Here is a 19,325-nt window from a genome sequence, read left to right as displayed (position 1 = left end):
AGTGGCATATGGCTATCCAGGGGAGCCTGGATGGTGTGAGTTGAGCAGAACTGCCAGAGTTTCAGCATACTGACCTTGCAGCTCAATCTATGCTACATGAGTCATTTTATCCTAAGAACTTATTTGCAGCAACCTCGGTCATAATAAGTAAGCTTATGTGTTTTGCCTACTCAATGGGAGGGCAGAGATTTACTTAAGTTCCTCAATCTAGAGATTGGTCTATCTAGATAGCAGTCATATAGCCAAAGACAGCAGGCTACAAAGTTCTTGCCAAGGTTTCACTCTTGGCCCGTGTTGTCCAAAAGTCTGGCAGAGGATCAGATGATAAGAAATACACTCTTAAGAAGCTACTTAAACTCCTGTGGACTAACTGAATCTTAATAGAGTTGGACTTTATAAAGAATTGAAAGCTGTTATGAGGAACTGTAGTGTCTGGCACAAAAGAGGAAACAAAACGGCAAACTGAGCTTCACAACTGTTGCTTACTGTGTCACCGACTAGACATTAATGCTTGGGCAAATCAGAACTGGACATGGTATACTGAAGCTATATTTGGGAAAAAAGCAAAAACTGTTCAAACCAGGGGCATACCAAGGATTTTAGAAAGACTCCCACTGCCACGCTGACCATACACTTTGACTAGAATGAAACATCAGAGAAGCAATGCTACCTCTCCTATCTGCTTGATTCCCGGTACTGTGCCTACCTCTTTCGCCTGGATTCCTAATGTTCAGCCAGCCTAACCCTACCTGTTTGATACCCAGTGATAGGACTCACCACATTCACAGTCGTTGAAACTTCCCATACAACAAGGTCAGCATGACCACTTTTGTCTCAGTGAACAGTCTCTTCCTAGAACTTACTGGCAAAGGCCCACTTCTCCATTGCAGCCAGTTAGATGATTCTGATTTCCAATACTCCAGGGAGTCATGCTGAATGGTGGGATAGCTCCACCCAAAGCAAGAAATTTAAATCAGCTGGTTTAAATAGCTGCAAAGGAAAAAGAGGGCTGCTAGCCAGCAAGTTCTGGCAACAAGCCCGTTCTGACTAAGGCAAATTCAACCACTGCAAGCCTGACCACTTAGAGGTCTTCGGGGCTAGTTCAGTGCCGAGAGGACAAAACCAATCTAGGTTTCAGTCCGAGGAAAGAATCTCTACTGGGGGGGGGGGGGGGGGGTTGGGTCGATATTAACTTCCCCACGACGGGCGGGAGAGGAGTTAAAAAATTAAACAATGCGAAATGCGACCCAACCCGCGCCTGCCGCCATTTGTATGGTGGTGAGTTGCGAGCCATGTGTGTGTCCCGCTTTCGAGAGATAGGACACTTCATTATAATATTTAAATCAGGCTTCCCACAGTGCAGTTGGGAGCCTGATTTAAATTTACTGCTGGCTGGCCAGGTTTACCAGGGCTCGGAAAACCCGGCAGCTAAATGGAGACAGGAGCTGATCAATCAAGCAGTTAAGTGCTTTTTATAGCACTGCTTGTGAGCCAGGAGGAGGAGCAGTGCACCCCCTGGATCCTCAAGCACACCCTCTGCCGACCACAGCCTCTCCTCACTGCCGTGATCAGCGACCCTCCCCCCACCAACCCCATATTTCCAAGCCTTCTGCCCTGCGATCTGCCGAACCTCCCCATATGCGCCGCGATCTTTCACGATTGCCAGTCCGACCGTCCCCTATTACCCTGTGATCTTTCCCTCCCTCACGATTGCCAGTCCGATCCTGCCTTTATGCCCCGCAATCTTTGCTGATTGCCGGGAACCATCCCCAAAAGGTCCCCAAGCTGCTGCCTTCTACCGCAGGCTTTCCCACCCGGCAGCCGGCCAGCCTTTAATCTGGCCAGCTGCCGGGCAGGAAATGGAATTAAAAAAACGATAATGAGGTCCTGCCATTAAATTCAGCAGGACCTCCGCGTGCCCGGGATTTCCATCCTGCAAACACACTCCGTCGCTCCCTCCCCGCAAATATCAGGGCCCAGGAGTCTGGTGTGCCAAAAATTGCAATGCCAGGTAGAGGCAAGAGTTACCTTTTGATTATTATGAAAATGCATAGGCATTAGCAATATATTAGTTGCAAACTCGACGACAGGTGATAAATAGTAAGACTAAGAATTTTTTCAATAGAATTATGTCTGGGGATAACGTTTTACTACGTAAAAGGTGCCATATAAATACAAGTTGTTGTTGTTGTTGTTGTTGGCCTGTATCCACCTTCTTTGCCAAAAACATATGCTGCAAAACAAGTCATGAAATAGCAAAAGAAATTATATATTTTCCATCACACACTGGAAACATTTCTTGCATGCTCCCCACCATTTTATTTTTTGCAAAAAGACTTTCCTCCAAAATGACACACTCATGTTGTGCAGTGTTAGTCCAGGTCTCACAGCAAACACTTGAAAAATCATATGGGTTAATCTATTAGGGTAAAGGAAACCCCTGCCACAATCACAGGCAGCAGGCAAACACACGAAAAACCTTTTCCTGTTATTGTTGTTCCTTTCATTGTTACAGTGAAAGCACACAATTGAAATATACTGTACACATCTCATCATATCTTCCACTGATTAGAGCTGTCTGGATTACGATAAATATGATGGAAAGAATGTTATCAGGAACTGTATTTTTTTTTAAAAAGGAAGTACTGCATAGTAACTGCGTAGCCTTATTTGGGCTTTTTAATGCACGCAATTGTTTTATTCAGTACAATACTGTATCATTCAGTTTTGTGCCCTATTCCTCCCACCCTCACTCATATGGACAGAATCTCTGGACAAGGTGCCAAAATCAACTCCATTTGATATCTAGACAGAGACCATGTGGTTTAATCCAGACAGTATTTAAAATTATAAACTATATGAAAAACTGAGTAAATTAATCCAAAATGCCCCAATCTATAACAAATTAAGGAACAAAATGAAGGAAAGATCAGAATTAGAGTTATGTTGTGCTTGTTGATATTAATGCCACAAACAAGATACTGCATCAATGTAGAGATAATCCACTGTGTATCACATATTTATACAGTTGAGTCAATATCAACTTCAAGTTCTTTTTAATATCAAATACAATATATGAAAGCTTTACGACATTGTGTATCAAGTCTTTTCTTCAAGGACCAGCAGCACAAATCATCTGCTTCGGGTTCTTTCCAAGTTTACTGGTATTTTAAAAAATTAAACAGCAACTGAGTAAATTAATCCTAAATGCCCCAATCTATAACAAATGAAGGAACAAAGACCATCTTGAAGGTCTTAGCAACTGTCTGGACAGTAGGCATAGGCAATAATATAGCCGAGGCATTACACATGAAACTCCCATACCAAATTACAAATATAAAATATTAATAAAGGTGTAATAAAACGGAGTCCCTGTTGCTCTGTTATTAAAAGGATTGAATCTCTTTAAAACAGTCTGGATTCAAATCCCTTAACACTAATTCCAACATGGCTACCGTCCAAAATAAAGTTCTGTCTGTCTTATTTAGACGACTGGTGATATGTCTGCAGAAACAGAGAATGCCATCTCATAGGCAAAAAAAATGGCATATACCACTCTTTCCCCACAAAGCATGCTTTCTATTCACATCTCAAATGAACCAGTTCTTCCATCTGCTGAACGAGGCACTGGTGAATGGAAGTCAGGAGAAATGGGGCAAAATAGAGGTAAAACAAAGCATTGTGCGCAAAAATAAAGGTCTATTTCATCACCAGACCAGTCTTTTTTGAGGTACTCTCATTTAATAAGTGTGGATTATCGAGCAGTGATACAGTAATTATTGCATCACCTTTTGGGGGTGGCACCTACCCCCTCATCCTCATCCCCCTCTTCCTGACTGTGTTCAGAAACACAGGGTGGTAGTCTCACCAAACGCAAGTTCTTCAGCACAGACTGGTCCTTTTGCTATCCAGCATGGGAAATAAAGTCAATGGCAGGACCAAAGCAAGAGCAAATGAGGGGGAAAAAAACACAAAAATTGCACATAGAAAAAGGCTTGAAATTAAATTGTCCTAGCAGAGGTTGCTAGTGTGTAAATAAAATCTACCAGTAAATTTTGTTATCAACAGACATTCACATTATACCTTAAAACTAGTACTTTCCCTTTACTCAGAACTTCCCCCATTTAAACTCACCACTTGGAAAATGCTGGAGAGAAACAGTCTCTCATGGTGCCTGCTTCAGTACATGCACGCACCAATATGCTGCACTACTATTTTGTGGTCCCATTCTCATTTTATGACATAAATCATGTTTACTAAATTGTACTAATAGTGAATATGAAGATCCTTCTCACTACTAAGAGCTCCCTCATAACATAGCAATGACAAAATGATTACAGCTTTCATTACCAAAAGATATAATAAATGTAAACATTAGATAAAAGATAGAAAGAAATAGAAGGAAAAAGAAAAAAAAAGGAAAAAGAAAAAGAATTTGCATTTATGTAGCACCTTTCATGACCTCAGAACATCCCAAAACACTTCACAGCTAACAAGTACAATAAATTTGCTAGCAGATGCCTATTCATTTCAAATTTTACATTCATACACAGAGATATCACAATGTAATAAATTAGCTAGTGAGTGTGATAGTGCTGCAATATGTAGTTCTTTTAAATGAGACATTAAATCGAGGCTATTTTCTCAGCTGGACGTAAAAGATACATTGGCATGATTTGAAGAGCAAGGAGGCATTGTTCCTATGTCCTGGCCAACATTTATCCCTCAGCCAACAGCACTAAACAGATTATCTGGTCATTTATCACAATACTGTTGTTAGCATCTTCCTGTGTGCAAATTGGCTACTGCATTTGCCTACATCAAATTGGTTACTGCATTTGCCTACATCACTGACTACACTTCAAAAGTAATTAATTGGCTGTGAAGCATTTTGGGATATCGTGAGGTTGTAAATAGCTTTATAGAAATGCAAATTCTTTCCTTCTCAAAACTGCAGAGTAATGTATTGCGTGTTGCAACATAATATGTGAAGCTGAAGATTTGGGGTGCTACTGAACACCACTGTCACTATCTAGTCTGTTTGCAAGGAGCGCTATCATCTGGTTGGATGAGTGTTTTCATATTGAAATAGCTCCTGGGGAAGCTGCATAGTTCATTGTGTCATTGTGTCACTGGGAAAACTGCATTGCAGCAGATAGTCCACTGCAACACAAAGTTTGTACAGTATTCTATTTTTAATTTTGGCAGCAAATTTTTAAAAATTAGAGACTCATGACCAGTGCTATACTTTCCATGTATCTGTTAATGCATTAAGTTGTCTTCAATGAGAATGTAGGAAGGGGACAATGCTATGTCAGTACTAGAAGCACAAATTATTTTTTTTAAACTGTTGGCCTCTGATCTCACTAACTGAAGATTGAGTTTGTGGTTAACAGTTTAAATTTAAACAATATACTGCATCTCCAGCTAGTTATGTGAGGTACTGGCACTTGGGAACTATGTTGGTGTATCAATTCTGTAACTCTAAGGAACTACTTCAAAAGAAGGTGGGTAGACGATTGTAGGGGGTATTAATAGAGCAAAATATAAACAATTTTAAAATAGGCTTAGGATTTGGGGGTCTGCCATGCAATCTCAAATGCCACTATACTTGAGTTTCCTCCAAATGGTAAATCGATTGGCCTCACCCAGGTTGAGTGAACAATGGCAAACTGTGCAGTAAGCAAAATGAGGAAGAGATTTAATAATTTAGAATAAATTATGTACTTCATAATTTGCCGATTGAACATCCCATTTCATGTATGTCTGGAGACTAAGTGGATTAAAACAGGGAAGAGATGGCTTTAAAGGTAACCATATACTGCATTTATGAAAGATATATTCTTCAATCATATTGTGACATACTTTATTCAAACATATATATATATACACAAACACACACTGTCCTGTATGAGAATATAAACACAAATTCCGTTATAAACCAAGTTAGACAAAAGAAAACTAGCGATGGGCAACATTTTCTTCATGTTAGGTATCACAGTATGCATCACAAAAACGTTATTTTACATTTTAAATGGCTATTCAATACAAATTAAATGTAAAACAGTAAAAAAATTGTGAAAACCGATAAATGTGAATTGCAATAATAGAAATCTTCAGTGCTTAAAGCAAAATCTGTATTGATATAACATACTTACCAACATTAAAAAGAACATGGCATGAAAAAATGGAAACGTAAACCTTCTTAAATGCGTATTTAAAGCTGTGTAAATCATGGACACCGAAATAAAACTGGAACAACAGAAGCTGCATTTTTTGGCAGATTCCCTCGCAGTTCCGCTTAATTATATAAATTTATCAATGAGAAGAAAAAAAATCTGGTTTTGAGAACTAATTTACAAGAAAATTACAATGGAGCTGGCATATACTTGTCAGCTTTACTTGTAGGGGACAAAAAAAAGTACATTGCAATTATTGTTTGAAAGGAGCAGATCAAAAAATAGTGACCTCGTGTGCATGTGATTTCATAGAGCACGCCAACTTAGTCTCTAGTTGCAGTAAATGTGTTTAAGTGAGTGGATAAACCGTGGCAGATGGAGTTCAATATGGGGAAGTGTGAGGTCAGAGACTTTGGATCCAAGAAAGACAAATCGGAGTATTTTCTTAATGGTGAGAAACTAGGAACTGTGGAGGAGCAAAGGGATTTTGGGTGTCTATGTATACAAATCACTAAAAGCTATGCAGAGGTACAATAAGCAATCAAAAAGGCTAGTAGTGTGTAGGCCTTTATCTCAATGAGGTTGGAATATAGAAGTGAGGAATTGATGCTTCAGTTGGACACAGTCTTGGTCAGACCCCATCTGGAGTACTGCATTCAGTTTTGGGCACCGAACCTCAGGAAGGATATATCGGCCTTGGAGGGAGTGTGGTGCAGATTCACCAGAATGATACTGGGACTTTGAGGGTTAAATTATGAGAACAGGTTGCATAAACTTGGCTTGTATTCCCTTGAAGGTTGAGGGGTGATCTAATCGAGATTCTTGAAATGATAAAAAGGGATTCAATAAGGTAGATAGAGAAATTATTTAATCTGGTGGGGAAATCCAGAATAAAGGGCATAATTTTGAAATTAGAGGTAGGCCATTCAGTGAAATCAGGAGACATTTTTTCACACAAAGGGTAGCGGAAATCTGGAATTCTCTCCCCCAAAAGGCTGTAGATGCTGGGTCAATTGAAATTTCAAGACTGAGATTGATTGATTTTTGTTAGGTAAGGGTACTAAGGGACACGGAGCAAAGGCGGGCATAATCTAATTGAATGGCGAAACAGGCTCTAGAGGCGGAATGGCCTACTCCTGTTCCTATGTAAGTAAGTGATGCACTTTATCTATGATCACACAAAGCAGTTACATTATCTATTGCTGCCTGTGGTTGGCAATACACATATCAGACCGCTTTAATAAAAAAATGTTGGAGTACTGGTTCTCACCACTAGGTGTCATCAGTATGTGTTACAAATTAAATGCTGTCTAGTGTTCAGAGAGAACACTAGAGTCATCTGAAATTACACTGGGGATATCGAGATGGTAAATTTCTGCTCTCTGCCGTGTTGTTACATGGACAGTACGGTGTGCAAGCTGATTTAGGTGAGAGGGAATGAAATACACTAGCAAAGGCCCCATCTCAATTGCTGTTCAGTGCCTACAACCAGCTGTAAATATGACAGCTAGAGTCCAGGAGAATTTAAAACTTGACAAGTAAAACAAAACTGCTTTTACACTAATGACATTTTAGACAATCAATCTTTTTGTTGACAAATACAATTTTGATTTACTACAATGTAATTTACAATATACAGATCTCCTGTAACATTGTTAATAAATACATTTTTCAAACGAAGGATAGAAATAGTCTTCATGGGTTATATGATTCGCACAAACCAGATTTCTAGAAGGCGATTGAATGGGCCAATCAGATGGCTCAAAGAGGGCATAAAGTTCAATATTTTTTATAATCTAGATTGACATATTGTAAAAATTCTTAAGCAATACTTCATTTATTCAGAGTTCATATTAAGCATGCTGCAATGTACTCATTAAAATTATAAAAATAGCACTTACCAGGGTCACCCCAGAGAGGACTTCTAAGAGGGAGATCAGGTTATGTCCATCGCGTAGATCTTCATAAAGATCATTTATGTGTTTCCGTACCTTAAAAAAAACAAAAATCTTAAAGCAACTTTTCCTCCTCATGATACAGCAATTTAAATTTTGACACATATTTCAATTGCTCAGATTCTTTCCCTTTCTCCTTTTTTGAAATCAACAATTCATCCTGGGATACAGTTCTGTGGTTGACAGCTCTCCCTCCAAAAGCACACCGTAGTGACCATTTTTCACTTGTGAGCTGGGACAGTGAGTGCTGGCAGGCTATTCTATCAGGAGACTGATTACAGCCTCACCTACTCCTAACCTCATATAGTGTCCACACATGGGCAGTACCAGCAGGGTCAATAGGTAATGGTCAGAAGTAGGAACTCCAAACAATATTCCTCTCCCTAGCCAAGGGAAGTGAAGCCAATTGTTCTGCTTTGCCACCGCCCTTGCTGAGATCAGCTAATGGCCCAGACCATGTGCTTACATTTATAATATGCTTTTGTTACATTCTGATGAGCAAGCCTGCCTAAAGGTATCACAAAATTATGGGTGGCAAACAAGTTGTCTGAGAAAACTGATGTAATCATAGTCACACAAAACAGTTGGTCAGAAAATGGGCTACAATGCTCCAGAAAGGAAGTGGCATTGGGAGGGGGGTTCAACATTTCTACATTTTCTTTATTTTTGAAAAAATAGGTTTTCCAAAGAATAAGAGTTGTAATGTTGTCTTCTGACCTGCTCAGTGAAACAAACATTGGCAGATTGGCTGACAAATAGAGTTTTTGTAAATGTAAAAGAAGAAAATCTTTCAGTAAATCATCTTCCTCTCCACGGCAGCTATAAATTCTTTGACTAGGCTTCATTTGTATTCAAAAGGCACTGTAGCGGTTCAAATCTGTAAATTAATCCTTACCAAAATGAACCACATTTTTACTATAGTTTGAAAAGCATGCTTTCTATTATGCATTCTAAGGAAAAATATATTATAGAAAACATACTGCTCTGAATTACATGAAACAAATACTGTGCTTCACTATTTTTGAATATTTGAAAGACTATGACTCGCTCCATTTTCTCCCCAGTGTTCCTGGTATCCTTGGGGTGTGAACCACCTGAAGGCCAAGAGGATGAGTGAGTGTGCTGCATCAATGCTATTTAAAGCCATGTGATAAGGAGGACAACAGTGTCCCACGCTCCTTCCAGGTGAAACAGTGAATTACTTGTACTTCTTTCAATTTAGTATACTGTACTCTCTGCTCACGATGCAGTCTCCTCTACATTGGGGAGACCAAACACAGACTAGGTGATCGCTTTGTTGAACACCTCTGATCTGTCCGCAAGCGTGACCCTGACCTGTCAGTCGCTTGCCATTTTACTTCCCGTCCCACTCCCACTGTAACCTCTCTGTCCTCGGCCTCATACAACATTCCAATGAAGCTCAACATAAGCTCAAGGAACAGCATCTCATCTTTCGTTTAGGCACTTAACAACCTTCCGGACTCAAATTTAAATAAATTCAGGTCATAACCACTGCTCCCATTTTTTTGGACAGCAAGTGCTGGTAATGGTTCTGCTGTTGCCTCTAGACCGATCTTTTGTTTCTTAGCTTGTCCCATTACCACTTCCCTTTGCCTTACACCATCATCCCTTTTGTCATTTAATCACTCTTGCCCTCTACCCCATCACAAACCTCCTTTTGTTCTTTCCTTGCCTCCCCTCCTTCCCCCGCTTTCACTGGCTCTGTACATGCTTAAGAACTGTTAAATCTTTAACATCTTCCAGTTCTGACGAATGGTCTTCGACCTGAAATATTAACTCTTTCTTTCTCCACAGATGCTGCCTCACTTGCTGAGTTTTTCCAGCATTTTCTGTTTTTATTTCAGATTTCCAGCATCCACAGTATTTTACTTTTGATTTAGTGTTCATTGGATAATTCGCTCTTTCCCCACAACATGTGTGGAAATTATTATTTCTAAAAGAAAATGCAGAAACTCATTGCCAGTAAAAGAACTTTCTTTCAAAGGAGATTTTGATGAATTGTTAAAAGTAACAGTAACCTACAGACATCATTTTAACTTTTGGTTGTGATCTTATACCCACTGAAATTACAAAAGGGAGCTGTGGCCATCCACACTTAGTCAGTCAGTCACGCAACACTCACACGTTTCACAGCTTTCCATCACAGACCTTTTAATTCTGCATCTGTCAGCAGACACTATTCTAATAATCTGTTGCAATGGATGTGAACAATTAACAACAAGCATGTATTTCTTACACAGGGGTGGGGGAGGTGGGATGACATAACATTTAGTTTATCATGAATGATGTGATGTGATGAGCAATCCCGTGGTGAAACTCAATAATTTTGTACTTTGTGGAAAGGAAAATGTATCTTAATGTCTCATAGCTCTATTCATTTCAAGGGATTGATAATCACTGTCACCATAAATATATTTTTAAAAAACTTTTGATTTGCTGTGTGTCTCCCATTTTTGTCAGAAAAGTTATGTATGTACTAAGCAGTTTGGTTGGACCTGGCCATCCTCTGACAGGGTATTCTATGTGGTAAAGAAGTAGAAATACAACACTACCTGACCCTAAAGCCATTATAAACATAACATCTGGTGCTTACAGTTCTATGTAGAAAGTAGCAGTTTTGATTAGATCAACTTTGAACATTAAAATTAGATAGCAGATTAAAGTTACAGAATACAAGTACATCAAAATTGAGACAACAGCACTCAAGTGTTTCCTGAACCCCAAGATTCCATTACTGTACAGCTTTCACACACTTGCAGATATTTGCTACTTTAAAAAATATTTACTAGATCATCATATTGTCTTTTAGCTAACCAATTTTGAACCCACCAGTTCAGGGAAATATTAGTCTCTTACAAACCATTGCAACATAAATGTTTCTAATTTTGTTTAAATTACAATAAATTGGCAGTATCACTTCTAGAGACCACAAGCACAGGTGGTGTGGGAAATGGAAGTCACATTGACGCAGTAGGAAGTACTGGTCTGAATTTATCTTTATGTTACATTGTTAGTACAGTATACAATGAATCTAACCCAGGCTACATCTGACCTACAAGCGTATGAGGCAACTGTGGTCAAAACATTGCCCATTCTGCAGCACCGATATTTCTCACCTTGCTCATTACTCCCCATCTCACTCCCAAAAGAATTCTGCCATGCATCTTATATCTCTCAAACTTCATCTGTTAAAACAGAATAAAACTGCTTACAAATACAAGTTGCTATTTCACATTGTAGAAGTCTTCAGTTCTTCTAAGAGTGTACACAGCAGCTGATTATAAATGATATGCACCCAATACAAGCACAGGGGAAGACTGCAGTGCAGACCTGCCATCCAAACATCAAAACTGAACCAAGGGTAATAAACAGAAAACTATAGATCACCCTTCAACCTTCTAAACTCAAGGGAATACAAACCAAGTTCATGGAACCTGTCCTCATAATTTAGCCCTTTAAGCCCTGATATCATTCTGTTGAATCTGTGCTGTATCCCCTTCACAGCTAATATATCTTTCCTGAGGTTCAGTGCCATGGCTCTGTACAACTGAAGCATCACTTCCTTAGATATGTATTCCAATGCCCTTAAGATAAAGGCCAACATTTCATTAGCCTTTTTTATTACTTTATGTGCCTGTGCACTAGCTTTTAGTGATCTGTGCACAGAGATGCATAAATCTTTTTGTTCCTCCACAACTCCTGGTCTCTCACCATTAAGAAAATATTCCGATTTGTCGTTCTCGGATCCAAAGTGGTTGACCTCACACTTCCCCACATTGAACTCCAACTGCCACAGATTTGTCCATTCACGTAGTTTGTCTACCTTTTGTAACTTCCTGCTTCCATTTACACAACTTACTGTGCATCCTAACTTAGGGTCATCTGCAAATTTGGATACAACTCTCTATTCCTACATCCAAATCATTGATAATATATATATAGTAAGAGGCTAAGCCCCCAGTACAGATCCTGGGGAACACCACTTGTCAGATTCCATAAATAAGAGAACATTCCCTTTATCCCTACTTTGTCTCCTACCTCCCATCAAATTACCAACCAATGTCACAAGCTTATCACCAACTGCATCCGCTTTCATTATTGCTAATATTTTTTGGTGCCTAACCTTATCAAATGCCTTAGGAAGTCCATATAGACAATACCCCATGATACTCCCTTATCCACCATGCTAGTGACATTCTCAAAAAATTCAACTAGTTTGGTTAGATATGACCTACCTTTCACAAATCCATCCTGAGTCTCTTTGATCAGCTCATATTTGTCTAAGATCTCAATCACTCTGTGTCTAATGATAGATTCCGTTAAATTCCACATAACTGATATTAAAATTATGGGTCTTTAGTCTCCTAGTTCCTCCCTTCTTAAATAATGGAGTGCCATTTGCAATTTTCCAATCCAAAAGGCACAATTCCTGAATCTAGAGTGTTTTAGAAAGTTATGACCAATGCATCTACAATTTCCTCACCTATTTATTTTAATACTCTGAGATGGAAAGCATCAGGCCCTGGAGATTTGTCTATTTTCTCCATTACCAATTTTTTAAACTAATATTAAATCCACTAAGTTCCCTTGTTCCACTGGTAGTTTGCCCTCTTCCTCCACTAACAAGTCTATCATTTCCTTATTACCCATTATAATTTTGCCAGTATTTGTCTTTAATGGGTCCAAATTTCCCTTTACCACTCTTTCTTTTAAGAGATTTATAAAAACTTTTGCTGTTAGTTTTGATATTCCTTGAGTTGTTTTTTTTATATTCCCTTTTTGCACCTCATTACTTTTTTTGGAACCCTTTGTTGCTGTTTTATAGCTCTCCCGGTCTGCTGGATTTTCACTTTCCTTTGCATTTGTGTAAGCCTTTTCTTTTAGCTTAATACTGCCTCTTACCTCATGTGTTAACCATGGTTGCTTAACTACACAAGTGGAGCTTTGCCTTTTAGGCATATGTACTGGTTTTGTATCATTCCAAATACTTCTTTGAATACTTTTCACTGTTTGTCTATAGGTTTATCCAGTAACAGTTCAGCCCAGTTTACTGTAGTCAATTAATTTCTCATCCCTTCAAACTTTGCCTTACTTAAACTTAAATACTTGGTTTGAGACTCTCCCTTCTCCCTCTCAAACCTAATATCAAATTCAATCATATTGTGGTCACTATTTGCAAAAAAGATTTACTAGGATGATACCAGAACTGAGAGGTTATACCTATCAGGAAAGACTGAGCAGGCTGGGGCTCTTTTCTTTAGAAAAGAGAAGACTGAGGGGTTACCTGACAGAAGTCTTTAAGATTATGAACGGGTTTGATAGGGTAGATGCAGAGAAGGTGTTTACACTTGCAGGGAAGACCAGAACTAGGGGCCTTAAATATAAATATAAGATGGTCCCTAATAAATCCAATAGGGAATTCAGGAGAAACTTCTTTACTCAGAGAGTGGTTAGAATGTGGAACTCGCTACCACAAGGAGTAGTTGAAGCAACTAGCATAGATGTGTTTAAGGGGAAGCTAGATAAACGCATGAGGGAGAAAGGAATAGAAGGATACGCTGATAGGGTTATATGAAGTAGGGAGGAGAAGGCTTGCGTGGAGCATAAACACCAGCGTGGACCTGTTGGGCTGAATGAATGTACAGCACAGAAACGGGCCAATGTAATTCTATGTAAAAGGTGTCCCCTTACAGTCAGATTGTTAACTAATTCTGATTCGTTACTCATCACTAATTCTAGGAAAGTCTGTTCCCTCGTCGGTTCTGAAACATATTGTTCTAGAAAACTGTCCTGAATAAATTCCACAAATTTATTGCCTTTACTACTTGATCTGTTCTGCTTCTCCCAGTCTATGTGAAAATTAAAATCTCTCATTATAGCCATTTTGCTTTTGCTACATATTTCCCTGATCTCCATATTTATACATGCCCCTGCTGCATCACTACATCATGGGCTGCCGTTATGCAACAGATATCAGTCTCAGACTACTATTTGTGTAGTGCGCTCCAGAGTCAGCGGACCTGAGTCACACTGCTTGCTGTGCATCTCTGACAGCCATTCCCTGGGCAGATAATTTTTAATGGGGAGCGGAGCAAGGGCATTCACTATATTCTAAAATTAAAAGTCTCTAGGAATTGCAATGGACTACTGGGCATTTTTAAAATATGGTTTTGCAGCAGGTACTTTGACGGTACTCTCAGTATGAAGCCATCCACTGTAGGTGGTTTCCCATCTCTTGGCAGCAGTATACTTGAAGCAGATTAGATCCTAAATTCTGAGTTGCACCACCACTTTTTGCAATAAGCACACCCCAAAATGGCCTTGCATGAATGCAAGAATATATCACTGAAAGTAATAATTTTTTCCTATCTTAAACAAAAATCATCAGATCTAGCAACAAACAACATTTCCATAATTATTTTCTTGCTTTAACTTAAAAGAAGACAAGGGTCTGGGCTGACATCCTTGCGCCCATCAAATTGTGCTTAGCAAATGGAGATTAAACAAATGATCTGACTTCAGCTGCAATAAATGAGATACGGTTACATCCTCACGATTTAACGTCTTCACTAAGAGAATGTTATTCTAGGAAAGCTCCTTGAACAACAATGAGTTCTGACACTTGACATTCACATATATTTCATTGAACTGATTCTCCACCTATTCTTATTAAAGAGAATCAATTATGCATGTTCTGCATTCCTAACCAGAAGAACTTATTATTATACCATCAAAATGAAAAATCACTGTAAACCAAAATAAGGTTTCACACAATGCTACAAATCTTTCGAGGATTCTCCCCATGACACTCAAATTAAGTACTCTTACTTTGAATGTTATAACATCTTCTTCTCCCATTTGCTTGGAGACTCACTCAGTTCGCTGAGTAAGTCTCCAAGCAAGAGCCCCAGACAGCTTGGCATTGCCCGAGTTCCAGGCAGAGATAGAACACGACTGATTCTGGTTGGCATAAGTCCCACATACAATTCAACCACATTTGTTGTTGGAGAGCTGCGCTCCACGCAAGAGTGAGGATGCATCTTCTTGCTTCTACAACTGTGAGCCTCCTCTTTGGAGAGGGCCCTCCCTTTCCGGTGGGCAGGTGGCAGATCCAGCTAACACTGAATTGGATCCTTTGGGATAGTAAAATTGGTTGAAGTCTCCTTACGAAAATTAGATTTTTTTTCATTTTTCCCCCCCTTTCTTTGTGCTTCCTAACACATTTTGTTTTACTACAGCATATGCAGCAATTCTGAGGTGAGACAAATTATTTCAACATGGAATCTCAACCATGACTTTATTGAACCCACTGCACAGATGGGCCAAATTGGCCACTAAGGAAAATTTGTGCTGCAGAGATGCTATGCTTTTTACAAATTGGTTTTTATCTGAAAATATTCTATTTTGAATGAAAACTTTTTGTTTTCATTTTTAGACCATGAGTGTGATATCAAATGAAACTGATTCTTCCTAGCTATCAAGAAATAGCAAGATAGAAATTAAATATCAGATGAAATGACATTCACCCAAAGTGCTTTAGTGATTTCATAATTTCATCTCTTAATTCAGTTCCTTCACTTTGTCAGACACGGTAATTCCTGCCAGCCAATTTCACTTCTAGTTCATCACCAATTGAAATAATTTTACTCAGCATCCCCTATCTAGAGATGGGGGCAAAAAAACAACCAGGGTTCCCAATCCTGATGACCATCCAGTGACTGGGTTTGGTTGAGATGCCTTCCATAAACAAATAGCCTGATGATTCGCAGAAGGTATTGAAGGGTGGCTAGGACCTATAGAGCAATATCTCTACTAGATCCTTTGGGAGAAGGGGCATTATAACAGCTTATTTGACCATGGGGAACATACTCCAGGGTCACTGGACACCAATCACCAGGAACGAGCAAAGAACAGAAAGAAATGAACTGGGAAATGTGGAAATATATCTAATATATCTCAGTTGAGCCATTTTGAAAGTGATAATGACAAGTATGATGTGGAGATGCCGGTGATGGACTGGGGTTGACAATTGTAAACAATTTTACAACACCAAGTTATAGTCCAGCAATTTTATTTTAACTTCACAAGCTTTCGGAGGCTTCCTCCTTCCTGAGGAGCACATATTCACAATAAAAATAAGTGCAAGCTAAATAAGCATTCTCCAAAATAGGCATTTAAAAAAAACAACCTACACAATGCCTGCAGGGAAAGAGGGCAAGCACTCGGGAAATACAGGTGTTTTCTATAACAGGTAAAAATGGACATTAGAAGTGCAAAGAGGTCCGAGAGATGAGCATAACCGATGGCATTAACCTTAATTCTAAAACGTTCTTCCAGTATCAAACAGCGAAAGAGCAGTTAAAGAGGAAATTAGAATTCAAAGATAAAAGTGGCAATGAAGTTGAAAATAAAATAGTTCAAACATCTTTCTAGATTATGAAAGTGTTGAGTGCCGCTAATTAGTTCATGGAAAATGGAGATAAACAATGAACAAACCTTGAGTCAGGACTGGTTTCACTTATTTTCCTGAGGGAGGTTTCCAACAAGTGTTACTTGCAAAGATATGCACAAGGCTAATCAAACTGCAAAAGACAAGGCTGATGTATTTGCAATCATCTTCAGCCAGAAGTGCTGAATGGATGATCCTTCTCGGCCTCTTCCTGAAGTCCCCACCGTCACAGATGCCAGCCTTCAGCCAATTCGATTCACTCCACATGACATCAAGAAACTGCACTGGACACAGCAATGGCTACAGGCCCCGACAATAGTGCAGAAAGCCTATGCTACAGAACTAGCTGCGCCCTTGGCAAAGTTGTTTCAGTACAGCTACAACACTGGCATCTACCCCACAATGTGGAAAATTGCCCAGGTATGTCCTGTCCACAAAAAGCAGGACAAATCCAACCCGACCAATTACTGCCCCATCAACCTACTCCCAATCATCAGCAAAGTGTTGGAGGATGTTGTCAATAGTGCTATCAAGTAGCACTTATTCACCGATAAACTGCTCACCGATGCTCAGGTTCACTAGAACCACTCAGCTCCAGACCTCATTTTAGCCTTGGTCCAAACATGGTCACAAGAGCTGAATTCCAGAGGTGAGGTGAGAGTTACTGACCTTGATATCAAGGCAGAATTTCACCGAATATGGCATCAAGGAGCCCTAGTGAAGCTGAAGTCAATGGGGATCAGGGGGAAAACTCTCCAGCGGCTGGAGTCATAACTGGCACAAAGGAAGACGGTTGTGATGATTGGAGGCCAATCATCTCAGACCCAGGAAATCACTGCAGGAGTTCCTCAGGGCAACTAACTTCAGCTGCTTCATCAATGACCTTCCTTCCATCATAAGGTCAGAAGTAGGGATGTTCACTGATGATTGCGCAGCGTTCAGCTCCATTCACAATTCCTCCGATAATGAAACAGTCCATGCCCGTATGCAACAAAACCTGGACAACATCCAAACTTAGGCTGATAAAGGTGGCAAGTAATATTCATGCTGCACCAATGTCAAGCAATGACCATCTTCAACAAGAGACAGCAAAACCCCCACCCCACCCCATGACATTCAATGGCATTACCATTGCCAAGTCCCCCACCATCAACATCTTTGGGGTTACCATTGACCAGATACTGAGCTGGACCAGCCACATAAATGTAGTAGTTACTAGAGCAGAGCAGAGGCTGGGTATTCTGCGGTGAGAGGCTCACCTCCTGTCTCCCCAAAGCCTCTCTACCACCTACAAGGCACAAGTCAGGATTGTAATGGAACACTCTCCATCTGCCTGGATGGGTGCAGTTCCAACAACACTCAAGAAGCTCAACACTATCCAGGTCAAAGCAGTCCATTTGATCAGCATCCCATCCACTGTAATGGACAATGCAGGATTCATTGCAGCAAATGGCCAAAGCCTCTTCAGCAGCACGTCCCAAACTCATAACATCCACCAGCTAGAAGGACCTGGGAACACAATCATCTCCAAGTTGCCCTCCAAATCACACATCATCCTGACTTGGACATATATCGCTTTTCTTCATTGTCAATGGGTCAAAATTCTGAAACTCCCTACCTAACAGCATTACGGGAGCAACTTCACCACACAGACTGCAATGGTTCAAGAAGGCGGCCTACCATCACCTTCTCAGGGCAACTAGAGATGGGCAATAAATGCCGGTGCTGCTGGCGACAGTCGCATCCAGGGAATGAGAAAAACATCAATGTATTTCATTACATTTCTCATATTTTCTCAAGCCTAGAAAAAAACCCATTTACAATAAGTTTCTAGATCTTCAATAGGATAAAATGGTATTAGCCCATATATATTGGAATGCAAAATGGACAAATAAGATAGTAGACAAACAATGGGAAACTTTCAAACAGATGATTAGGCGAGACATATTCCCACAAGTAGTAATGGGGATGCAGCAAAAGCTGAAGTTCCTTGGATAGATACAGAAATTAAAATTTAAATGAGACTTAAAGAAAAAGCATATAGCAAATCATGAGCAAATATAAACGGGAAGCAACAAAGCAAAAATAAAAAGGAAGCAAAAAAGTTTAGAAAGGTAAAGGGGGTGATGAAGAAAGAGTGGAAAAAGAAAAGGAAACAGAATTGTATAAACACAAATAGTGAAAGAATAGTTGAAGAAAGGAGAGAGTTGAGTAGAAACAAAAAAAGGGGATATTTTCTCCTGAAAGATTATGATAATTGATAGTTTATTTAGACTTTCAGAAAGCTTTTGGTAAAGTTCCACACAAAAGACTTCCAGTTAAAACAAAATCCACAGGAATTCAGGATAGAACATGCCTCAACTTTATACCATTCCACATGCACCAAGGCGCCTTCCGCTAATTTGTTCAAGTTCAGTCTAGACTCTTGAGTGTCTAATTGCCTGTGGGGCATCACAGCCAACTCTGATACTGTCCATACAGGGAAATTTTCTAGTAAGCTTCAGGAGATGTCAATCAGGAGTAGAAACACTGGCTAATTTTTCCTTTCTAGTCCAGGAGTGCTCAGACCTACTGGACCAACTAAGATCAACTAAATCAGTAGAGAATTGAACCTCAGCCTCTCTTATCTAAATGGTTCTTTCTACATAATTTATTTAATTTAGAAATAAGGTAGAGAAACAAGGATTGATTTAGACTTGGGCACTGGTGCAACATTACAAT

General features: G+C 39.6%; 1 protein-coding gene across 16 annotated transcripts in view; it reads right to left on the bottom strand.

Moving 5' to 3' along the window:
- Positions 1-19,325, bottom strand: part of macf1a (microtubule actin crosslinking factor 1a) — a 523,722-nt gene that overhangs the window by 260,010 nt on the left and 244,387 nt on the right. For all 16 annotated transcript variants that reach the window (XM_068006497.1, XM_068006495.1, XM_068006501.1 and 13 more), the window contains one exon: positions 8,081-8,170. In XM_068006497.1, the coding sequence (XP_067862598.1) occupies positions 8,081-8,170 (90 nt within the window). The remainder of the gene's footprint in view (positions 1-8,080; positions 8,171-19,325) is intronic.

Source organism: Heptranchias perlo, chromosome 26 (genome assembly GCF_035084215.1).
Source record: "Heptranchias perlo isolate sHepPer1 chromosome 26, sHepPer1.hap1, whole genome shotgun sequence".
In the NCBI taxonomy this organism is placed as follows: domain Eukaryota; kingdom Metazoa; phylum Chordata; class Chondrichthyes; order Hexanchiformes; family Hexanchidae; genus Heptranchias; species Heptranchias perlo.
This window is presented reverse-complemented; position numbering and strand designations above follow the sequence as displayed.